The sequence below is a fragment of the Rhinatrema bivittatum genome, chromosome 5, assembly GCF_901001135.1.
Source record: "Rhinatrema bivittatum chromosome 5, aRhiBiv1.1, whole genome shotgun sequence".
NCBI classification, from domain to species: domain Eukaryota; kingdom Metazoa; phylum Chordata; class Amphibia; order Gymnophiona; family Rhinatrematidae; genus Rhinatrema; species Rhinatrema bivittatum.
In genome coordinates this window covers 353,499,238-353,511,237 of record NC_042619.1, presented here as the reverse complement: position 1 = coordinate 353,511,237, position 12,000 = coordinate 353,499,238, and the positions used below count along the sequence as shown (strand labels likewise).

The 12,000-nt window shown below is 41.5% G+C and overlaps 1 protein-coding gene across 2 annotated transcripts in view; it reads right to left on the bottom strand.

The window, feature by feature from the left end:
* Positions 1 to 800: 800 nt before the first annotated feature.
* Positions 801 to 12,000, bottom strand: part of GRTP1 (growth hormone regulated TBC protein 1) — an 87,614-nt gene continuing 76,414 nt past the window's right edge. For both annotated transcript variants that reach the window (XM_029604660.1, XM_029604659.1), the window contains one exon: positions 801 to 1,214. In XM_029604660.1, coding sequence (XP_029460520.1) covers positions 1,128 to 1,214 — 87 coding nt within the window. In that variant the 3' untranslated portion in view covers positions 801 to 1,127. The remainder of the gene's footprint in view (positions 1,215 to 12,000) is intronic.

Below are 12,000 nucleotides of genomic sequence, written 5' to 3'. Positions count from 1 at the left end.
AGGAATCCAGCTCAAAGCTCCAGGAAACTGCTCTGTAACTTGACATCCTCTTAAAATGACAATGCTGTAGAAAATTGCAAAGCTCCAGACAATTCTTTGAGGAGCTGTCTTAAAAAAAAGAAAAATAGAATAGCTTTACTTTTGTATTAGGTCCTGAAACCAAACTGTAGCAAAGATTTTGTGAAGATTAAAATGTAGTCAAAGAACCAAGTCAGGCTTGAGGATGACTACCTAAAATGGTGGTCTTTGGTCTAAAGCATATGGGGATAGATTTAAAGATCTAAACATGTATAATCTAGAGGATAGGGGAGATATGAAAAGAGACGTTCAAATATTTCAGAGGTTTCAGTGAAAGACTCTAGAATGAGGGGTCAAGTGTGAGGTGAGAGGCAGGATCTCAGGAAATATTTCTTTAGAGAGAGGGTAAATGGATATGTGGAACAGCCTGGTAGGGGAAACAAACTATCTGAATTCAAGAAAACCTAGGATAAATACAGGGGGATCTCTAAGGAAGCAATGAGAATCATAATGCTACATTAATTGGCTGGATGGGCAGATTACACTGGCCATATGGTTGTTGTCTGCCATGTTTGTTTCTACGCTAAGCTACTATTTGGCATAGTTGACAGTTTCAGTAGAGGTGCCAAAGATTAGAGAGAGTAAATGTTCTCATCTTACTGGCAGCCCCTCCAACGTATTGGTAGGAGCATGTGGAGAAGCTTACATAGGGGGTAAAAGTGCTGTCACTTCTATCCACACTAGCTTCCCGTTACACTTAAGATGCTTTGGGACACTTGTTGCATAATTTTCACAAATAGTTTATTAGGTACAACTGGTGAAGTTCTTCATTCTCAGAGCAACACTATACATATATACAAACCCACTTTCACATTCTAGTGTTACAGTAAGAGAAAAGCCCAGAGTAAAACAGCTAAAAAAAATGGTATAGAAACCTTACAGGATCCTAACCATTTAAATCTTGTTTAGTGACAAAATATAAAATGTTTAGAGCACAAAGGAAGCAAAAGTTGAATTAACTCATGGAAAATATGTGCATTTTAATTCGGTCAGTACAAGTATTACATAGAGGAATGTATCATCATTGCTGTGGTATCTCGCCATTTGTTTCACAGAGCAAGAAGTCTAACCTTACAAGTCTCTCGTAGCTTGGTAATTGTTTTCATAGGCAAACTTCCTGGTTCTATGAATATTTTCTGAAACAAACAAATGTAAATTACATTTTAAATTGACAGCATCTTTACACATTTTAATCACCAGAATTAGAGAACATGTCACACACAGTCTGATGTGGGGCTGTGCACAGTATACCTCTGTTTCCCAGCCCTTTCCTGGAGGCACACCTAACCAGTGGCGTTTTCAGATTTACCACCATGAATAAGCATAAGAGATCTGCGTATTCTGCGTTTGTGTATGCAGATCTATCTCATGCCTATTTGTTATGGATATCCTGAAAACCCAACTGATTAGGTATACTTCCAGAAGGTTGGGACCTCATGGGGCTGATTTTGCACCAGTACTAGTAGGCTGTCCTGCCTATCTCATACTATACCGAGTCTTGCACAGACTGTCTTCTTTTTCACTTTCTGCTCATCACTAGCCAGTCAGTGAATGGTGGTGGAGCAAGGCCATCATGGAAACACTAGCACACTAAGTACTGAATGTACTTAATGTTTGTTCAACTTGTACATGCAATATCTAGCTTGAAATAGTTGCCATCCCTGCTCAAAGCCCAACCAGCTTGATCATATTAACCCCTCTGCCTACCACCAGGTCTTAAATCCAGTCAAGAGGATGCAATGCAGCAGCAAGTAAGATAACTTGTGCGTGTAGGTAGTTGACTGGATGGAGAGAATCTGCTCTAATGCACTTTCTCTAGCAGGGCCCTGGACTATGGCCATTATTTTAACCCTACTCAGTTACAGCAGAAGTTCTGTACCCCACAACCACCAAATGTGAATTAATAAACTACCTGCCACAGCTTGCTCTTCATTCTGACTGTGGGATATACTGCAGGAGGAAGATGGGAGTGATTATCCACGCTAACTGAAGAATGCTCCTGAGTTTGATAGTACAGCCTTTGTTTGATGCCTGACTTGTGAAAAATAATGGTTCACAAAACAGGGTCACTACAGCTAAAACTAATACTGGAGATTTGTCTACAACCATCTTGTATATATTACTGTAACTGGCCAATTCCCACACCGATAGTGAATGTTACAACAGGACCCAGATTCAAATGAAGGGGCTCTTAGTTCAGGCTCCTGCAGTGGTGCCTGATTACTATAGGGATTGTTTTTTAATCTCGTTCAGGCACTGTGTAAATTAACAGCAAAAGGTCAAATTGCTCATAGCAAATTATCTCTCAAAGTTGGCATTATGAACACGATGTTCACTCCTTTTCAGTATTCAGTGCTTAATTTGTGAAAAACTGCATTTCTGGCAATTCCCAATTCGGTTTCCGCAAGCACCTTAATACAGAAACCCTCCTCCTCTTCCTCACCGACTTCCTTCTCAGAGGCATGGACCAAGGAACCTGCTACATACTAGCCCTCTTGGACATCTCCACTGCCTTTGATACTATAAACCATAAGCACCTCCTAGCCCCACATAGGCCTCTCATGCACAACATTCCACTGGTTCACATCATATCTCACCAACAGAAAATTCTCAGTTAAAATAGGCAACTCAGAATTCACCCATCATGCTCTTTCCCAGGGAAGTCCCCCAGGGTTCTTCCCTCTCCTCCACCCTCTTTAACATATACCTGACCCCCCTCTGCCAACATCTATCCGACCTCTGCCTCAAATTCTTTCTTTACGCCAATGATGTGCAAATCATCATACCCATCCAGGATATCCTGACAAACGCATTGGATCACTGGAAAAATGGTCTTGCTTCCATCAATGCTCTCCTCTCCGACCTTCACCTAGCTCTAAACACATCTAAAACTGAACTATTACTCATCTCCCAACAATCACCCCCCCCCCCCCCCCAAACCAGTCATCACTAATGACCCCCCCTATGATACTTTCCATAAGGTGCATGAAACCTTGGTGTTCAGAGACTAACAACTGAACCTAAAAAAAACATATCAATCTGATCCTCAGGAAGGTTTCTTCAAACAATGTAATGAAGAAACTCCATGCCAGTGATTTTCGCACCGTCATCCAGGCCACCCTCACAGCAAAAATGGTCTACTCTAACTCCCTCTTCCTTGGCCTCCCCTACTCTACAATAAAACCACTCCAAATGCTGCAGAATGCAGTATTTATTTATTTAACATTTTTATATACCACAATTCATGTAGCAAAGTTACATATTTCGGTTTACATTATAACAGGCATGTAAGAATGCAATTACATTAAAACAGGGGCATGAACTAGGATAAGAGTGAACAGGGTAAAAACCATAGCTTATAAAATCATAGTTATATTGTGAGTCTTTTGAGCGATTGGCTATAGCTCTGGGTGAGAAATAAGGTTAATACATTTTTACGGACTATGGATCATTTATTTGTGATGAGGAAAAAGAGATGGAGTGTTACTTTAATATGTAATCAGGTTGAAAGACTAGTGGGTAGTCTGACGGATTGTAAATAAGGTAGGAGTAATTGCTTGGCGTTAATTGAATGCTTGCTCGAATAACCAGGTTTTGAGTCTCTTTTTGAAAGTGTTCGGGCATTGCTCTTGCCTTAGTTCTAGTGGTAGGGAGTTCCATTCTGTGGGGCCCGCTGTAGATAGAGCTCGTTTGTTTAGAGAGGTTTTGATGGGTGGATTGAAGAGAGAGTCTCTATATGCTGCTCTTACTGGTCTGGATGGTATGTGGAGTTGAAAAGGTATATTGAGGTCCAGAGGGATGAGGTTGTGCAAGGATTTGTGTATGATAGTCAGCACTTTGTAGGTGATTCTGTATTTAATTGGGAGCCAGTGTAGGTTCTTCAAGACGGGTGTAATATGTTCTCTTTTATTAGTCTTAGAATCCTGGCTGATGCGTTTTGGAGCATTTGTAAGGGTTTAATGGTGTTAGTCAGGAGGCCGAGTAGAAGAGAATTACAGTAATCGATTTTTGAGAAGATAATTGCCTGGAGAACTGCACGATAGTCTTGGAAGTGGAGGAGTGGTCAGATCAGTTTTAGGATTTGTAGTTTAAAGAAACCTTCCTTGGTGGTGTTATTAATGAATCTTTTTAGGTTTAATTTGTCTAAGATGACACCGAGGTTTTGGACTTGAGTGGAAAAGGATGGTTGACTGGAGTGCGAGTTGGACATAGTAACTTTACCGTCTTGTGAAATTAGGAGTATTTCCGTCTTGTTGGTATTAAGAATTAGGTTAAGGCTCATTAGCAGGTTGTTGATGGATTGGAGACAGTTGTTCCAGAATTCTAGGGTGTTTTGTAGCGAGACGGTGATTGGTAAGAATATTTGCACATCGTCTGCATAGATGAAATGTGTTAGTTTTAGCTTAGAGAGGAGCTGGCAGAGCGGTACAAGATAAATGTTGAAAAGGGTGGGGGATAAGGAAGAGCCTTGCGGGACTCCCAGAGAGGCGAGACTGGGTGTGATTCATAATTATTAATTTTGACCTTGTAGAATCTGTTGTGTAAGAAAGACTTGAACCAGCTAAGGGCCATGCCTTTGATTCCGATGTCGGCTAGTCTGTCCATGAGTATTGCGTGGTTCACCGTGTCGAATGCGGCTGATAGAGCGAGGAGGATGAGTACACCGGGTTGTTTTTTATCAAGGTTCCAGAGAATGTTGTCTGTTAAAGAGATTAATAGTGATTCGGTGTTTCATGCTTTTCGAAAGCGGAATTGAGAGGGGGCTAGAATATTGTTATCGTCCAGGTACTCAGAGTTGCTTTAACTATTTTTTCTAGAATTTTGGAGATGAAGGGGAGTTTAGCGATTGGGCGATAGTTGGCTGGGTCGTCTGGGGACAGGTTGGGTTTTTTCAGCAGTGGTTTCAGAATTGCTAGTTTCAGGGGGTCTGGAACTACTCCTTGTATTAGTGAGCAATTGATCAAATCAGAGATCGGTTTAGCAATGGTTTTCGAGATGGAGATGAGTAAGTTGGAAGGGATCGCAGCTGTAGGGTGCGAGGCTGGTTTGATCTTCTTTAGGACTATTTCAATCTCTAATGTTGATGTCAGATCAAAAGATTCCAGGCTTGTGTTCTGTGGATTATAGCGAGAACCATCTCAAATGCCTGCAGATATGACCATATTAGCAACTGCTGATGATAGAATATATACAATTGAATGTTCAATAACATCTAGTTTGATATTTTGTACAAGTTTTATATTTTAATGTGCAATATTGGGGAATGTGTGAATGAAATAGAGGTATGAATGTTGTGGGTGAGGGGTAACTGATGATCAATTAAACATTTCTGAATTGTATTTAAAAAGCATGTAAGACAATATTTATAATAAGTGATAAACAATGACTGAATAAATAAATGATAAATATTTCATCTTGGTTCCAGTAATCTGAATATATTGTTATTGGGTGAGCATTTAGTGTATGATCTGTTGTTGCTTTATGATTAGAAGTTGCTAACAGCCAATCTCACACCTCCCTTCAACTACAGCCTAAATTGTACAGGGACAGGTTGGGGCAACCCAGGCCCCCCTCCTGTGTTGGTTTTGTAAGAATCTCCATTGACAATCTGGCTCTTTTCCACTGCCATATGAATGTCTGTAAAATTCTTAAGAGGCTGTTTTGTTTTTTTTGTAATCCATAAAGGTGTCATCTGCAAGACAGAGCCATTTAGGAAGGATTACCATTTTTAAAAAGTTGAATTCGACCCACACGGGAGAGAGGTAAAGATTGCCATTTGCTTAGTGTATTGAAGATATGAGTAAGGGTTGTATATTAGCCTTATAAACCTCCTATACTTTAAGTGGAATTTTAATACCCAAATATTTCAGTTCACTGGACACCCCATTGTAAGGGGAATACTCTTGGACAGTTCACCCAAAGATTTCCAATGACATCTATAGGTTCAGACTTATCTTGATTAATTTTGAGGCCTGCAAACTGTCCAAATTCATTTTATAGTTGTAACACTATCTGAAGAGAGCGGTGTGGTGTCGTTAGGTAAACTAATGTCATCCGCGAATGCAGCAATTTTAAAGATATGTGGAGGTTTGCCAAAGCCTGCTATATCGGGATGCAGTCCAATTTTCCTCAGCAGGGGGTCTATAGAGAGAATGTAAAGCAAGGGTGACAACTAACACCTCTGCCGTACTCTCCTTTGAAGGTGGACAGCCTCAGTCAGACATTAGCTACTATCTTTGAGATCAGCTTATCATATAAGAGTAACAGATAATTTAAGAAAGCTCCTTGGAACCTGGAGCACTGAGAAGAGAGAGGCCCATGAAACCCAATCGAATGCCTTCTCAGAGTCAAATCCTATTGGCAGGGCCAGAATGTTGCGAGTGACAACTACTTAGTACCGTCAATAACCTAATAATGTTGGAGTTCGCTTTCCTCCCCTTAACGAATCCCATTTGGTAATCTGAGATCAGAATGGGCAAGAGTACATTCAATCTATCCGATAGAACTTTTGCCAATAATTTCAGGTCACAATTAAGTAGGGAGAAGGCCGGTAATAATGGGTCCTTACCAGGTTTAGGGAGAACTGTTATGTGGGCAAGATTTAAATTTGGAGGGAAGGACTGTGTAGCCAGCCCATCTATTTATTTATTTATTTTTATATACTGATGTTCAAATAATAATCACATCGGTTTACATGACAAAATACATATAATATAAAAATAAAGTAAAACAAACATAATAAAAACAGGGCATAGCTCAAAACATCAATATAAAAACAATGTAAAATATTCTAAAACAAAGCATCAAAAAATTACTAAAGGGACGATTGTTACAGCATACGAGGCCCGACCACCAAAGCCTGCAACCCTGAGGCCCGCCGATGCTCCACGCAGCCAAACCGCTGAAGCCAGCAACACCAAGGCCTGTCGACACTCCACACGGCCAGCATAGGTCTATTGGGCTCAGGAGTCGCCGAGACTGCCCCCGAAGACCACCCCCACCAATACAGCGACCCAACGGCTCTTTAAGAGACCCGTCGTCCTCCCAGGCAAGTCCTTTGTGCTTATTTGCCTGCCGGCACGCTGATGCCTGCCGAGGCCCACCAACGCTCCACACAGCCGACCGCCGAAGCCAGCAACACAGAGGCTTGCCGACACTCCACACGGCTGGCGTAGACCCATCATGGTCAGGAGCCAACGAGACCACCACTGAGGACCGCCCCCGAAGACTGCCCCCACCGTGATGTCTCGATATAGCGACCCAATGGCACTTTAAGAGACCCACCGTCCTTCCTGGCAAGTCCTTTTCGCCTACTTGCCTGCCAAGGCCCGCCAACCGCCGAGGCCCACTGACTCTCCACGCAGCCAACCGCCGAAGCCTGCAGCCCAGAGGCCCGCCGACACTACACGCAGCCGACTGCCAAAGCCAGCAACACAGAGGCCTGCTGTCGCTCCACGAGGCCGGCATAGACCCATCAGGGTCAGGAGCCGCCAAGAACACCGTGGAGGACCGCCCCCACCTTGACGTCTTGATACAGCAGCCCTTTAAGAGACCTGCCATCCTCCCAGGTGTCGCGCGCCTAAGGAGTACAACCAAGGAGCTTGCCCCTTGGTGCGCCCCTTAGCATCGACCCGCAATACTGCTCCTCTCCCCATCTCCCTCCACCCATACCACATAATGCTCATCTAACAACTCTATAACCATCTCCCTCCTATAACTAGCCCACCCTCTGCACACCACCCTCACCACATACTAGCCCCCTACTAAAAAAAAAACACATCATAGACAAACACAGCATGCAAACGATACACACTGAGCACAGCGCTTAGAAGAGGAATAACATAAGAACCACTTAGTGTACGTCATTGAATCTAACCTTTGAGTTTAAAACTTCAGCTTAAGTGTCAACAAACCCAAAAGATCTAAAACCGACATTCTGCATCAATACATCAACCTAATAACAAACCTCGATACCACAAAACTCCCGTTAATAAGAAACAGAAACTTCGTGAATATAACAATCAATGACTCTGATATGCCTCACATTCCTCCTCAAACCCTCACTAAAAAAATCATGCTAATTATGGACATTATACAAGACCAAAAACCAGATTTCATTGCGATCACTTAAACCTGGCTAAAAAATAGAGACAATGTACTAACAAACCAACTAGCAAGCAGTGCATACAACATATTCTCAATACCCAGGAAAGCACGCAGAAGTGACAGAATAATGCTAATAGCTAGACTTTTTTTTTTTTTTTAACTATGAAACTGATACCCAACTCACTCCCTAAACAATATGAGTTAGCCCTTTTCAATTCAATCTCCAAATTTGCCTGGTCTACTGCTCCCCCCCCAAGCTACTTGATAAAGACATCTCCCTACTAATCGAGTTCCTCACATCTACAATCAATCAATCACAAAAAACCCACAATCATACTCAGACTTCAATCTCCACTATGATGAAACCCCACTATCACACACCACCCAAACCTTGATTGATGTTCTATCCACCTTCAAGTACACTAAACTAATAAACAAACCAACACAAAGCAGGACACATAATAGACCAGATATTCACCAATGACAAATTTCTCACAAATCCCTCAGTAACCTGCTCACCAGTGCCGTGGTCTGACCACTACCTCAAACTGCACAACAACAATTCAACCTAAAATCAACCCAGAACCAAACAAGACTTACTCCTTCAAATACAGACCACCATTCCCCCTAGAACCACTAAAACAAGAACTCAGAAAACATTTAAAAACCATAGACCTATCCACCATAAACAAAGCAACACAATGTCAACAAATAACCATGGAAATCGCCAATAATATAAACCCAGAAAGAACAAAAAGATAGATAAAAGAAAAAAGGATAACCCATGGTTCAACAAACATCTAAAGGGACACCAAAGCAACCCTTAGAAAAAAAGAAAAAGAATGGCCCAAAAACAAATATCCCTTATCACTAGCCAGATACTGAACATACTTGGCATTCTACAAAACCTCAATAAACAACACTAAAAGAGAATATTACAGCAAAAAAATCCAAAACAACCCAAAGACTCTGTTCAACATAGTAAAAAAACCTAACAGACAGCAACAACACTAACATGAACTCAAACAATAATCTAAGCCAAGATCTAGCAACTGTTTTCAAAAACAAAATCAGCAAAATCTCCAAAAATATAACCAAAACCCCTACACAAAACATACAATTAAATAACAAAGACATAACCCCATGGTTATCATTTAAATCTATATCTTCCATTGAAACTGAGAAACTAATCAAAACACTTAACCCGGCACGCCACGAAATCGATAAAATACCCACTCAAACAGTTATCCCACACCATCTCCCCAATCATCACATCAATCATTAACAAATCACTTGATGAAGATGAACTACCAGACACACTGAAAATGGCAACAATTAAACTAATTATAAAAAAAAAGAACCTTGACCCCACAGAACTCAATAACTACTGCCTGATCTCAGACTTATCATTCCTTGCTAAACTAACAGAAAAAGTCATCCTGAAACAACTTAATGAACATATAAAACTAAACAACATCCTATATCCCATACAACACGGATTCCAAAAATCTCACAGCACAGAAACACTACTTCTCAACCTAACCAACACAATACTAAGAGGTTTCAACAAGGGCCAACGATACATTCTCATGTTACGGGACCTATCTGCGGCCTTTGACACGGTTGATCACCAAATATTACTCCACTCAGAAATTGGTTTAACAGGAAAAACATTAAACTGGTTCACATCCTTCTTTCTAAACAAATTATTTCAGGTAGATATTAATAACTCCCTCTCAGAACTAATTCCTCTAGATACAGGGCTCCACCCTATCTGCCACCCTGTTCAACATCTACATCCTGCCACTATGCAGACTGCTAACAAACCTCAACATCACTTACTACATGTATGCAGATGACATACAAATTGTCATCCCTGTAACAAATACCATTGAGAATGCTCTCAAACTAGCAGCCAACTACCTCAACACCATAAAAAATACTCTAAATCAAATGAAACTCTGCCTTAACACGGAAAAAACCGAAATGTATACTACTTGAAAGAAAAAGAAAAAACAACCAAACCACCGCACAAACACAATTCAAATAGACAACACCTCGATCAATCTAAGTGAAAATGTAAAGATTTGGGTATTTGGATCGACCCAGAATTAAACTTCAAAAAACATATAGCCATGAAAATCAAAGAAGGATTCTGCAAGCTTTTAAGCTTGAAGCAGGCGTAACTTGCGCGCGCCGCCCCGGCATCCCCCGGCACAGGCCACAGTGCCGGGGGACTCGGGACCACCCTCCCGGCCCGCCCCCGAACTGTCACCACGCCCCTGGACCCGCCCCCTCCTGCCCCCTTTAAGAAGCCCCGGGACTTACGCGCGTCCTGGGGCTTTGCGCGCACCGGCGGCCTATGCAAAATAGGCGCACGCAGGGGTTTTAAAATCTACCCCAGTGTCTGTTATTTTTTGTATGTATCAGAATAGAGATTGGGGCATGATTGGAAATAACTTGTGATTCTATAGTGGCTCTATCAACGCCAGGGAAAGCCTCTTGGGATGTTAATATGTAATCCATACATGAAAAAGGTAAGTGGGATCATGAGACATGAGTGTAGTCTCTCTCCGCTGGGTGGAGGGACCTCCATCTATCCAAAAGTCCTAATTACTGGCAAAAACTGTATGTCCTTCTCTGTTCTCTCTCTCCTATGGGGTAGAGGGGGACGTTTGTCTATGGTGGAATCATGTACACACTTAAAATCTCCTAATAAGAAGAGTGGGCCATGCAACTGAGTAAGGACAAGATTCTATATTTTAATAAAGAAGGCATGGGAGTAATAATCTGGGGCATAGAGGTTGCAAATGGGCACTGGGTACCCATTTCACTCCCCAGTAAGCATAAGAAATGTGCCATGCTTTTAATCAACTGAAAGATGTTCGATCTGTTAATTAAAATGGCAACTTTCCTTTCTTGGCCTTTGCGGCCGAATAAAAGCAGGAGCCAACCCAGTCTCTCTGTAACTTCTCACTCTCTACTGATGTGAAATGTGTTTCCTATAGACCCACAATATCTGCCCAAAGTCATTTGAGATGGGATAGAACTTTCTTTAGTTTTATTGGAGATCCCAAACCATTCACATTCCAAGAGATTAATTTACTCATGACATCTATGTTTCATGCTTATTTAACAACTTTTAATATACAGACATTCGTAGAACACATCACGCCGGTTTACAATTAACCAGAAGGGAGGAAAATTATATACGTATTTTGCAAAAGAATCATAGGGTTATAACTATTCTGATTGGTTACAATAAAATCTTATCCCCTCATTACCGTAAACTGAAGATGGTTTTCATAAATTACGAGTGCTGAGGAGATTAAAACCATTACTACATTCAAATGATTTTCGAATTGTGGTTCAGGCATTGATTTTGCCCAAATTGGATTATTGTAATGCATTATGGCTAGGTGTGCCATTATCTACTATTCGCCCGCTGCAATTGTTGCAGAATGCTGCGGCGCGACTTCTAACTGATACTAAGAAATTTGATCATGTTTCCCCAGTACTGATGGGTTTGCATTGGCTGCCGGTCCATGCCCGTATACAGTACAAATGCTTAACTTTAATTCACAAGGCCATTTATGGTAGGAATTCTGAATGGCTAAATGCTTCACTGCGCATCCATGCCCCAGTACGGAATCTGAGATCTCTGGGGCAGGCCTTGCTGACTATACCATCACCCAAACTGGCTCATTTGAGCTCAGTGAGGGAAAGGTCCTTGTCCTTAGCAGGCCCAAAGATGTGGAACTCCTTGCCTGTTGAGATTCGGTTAGAGGAGAATATTAGTAGTTTCAGGAAGCAAAT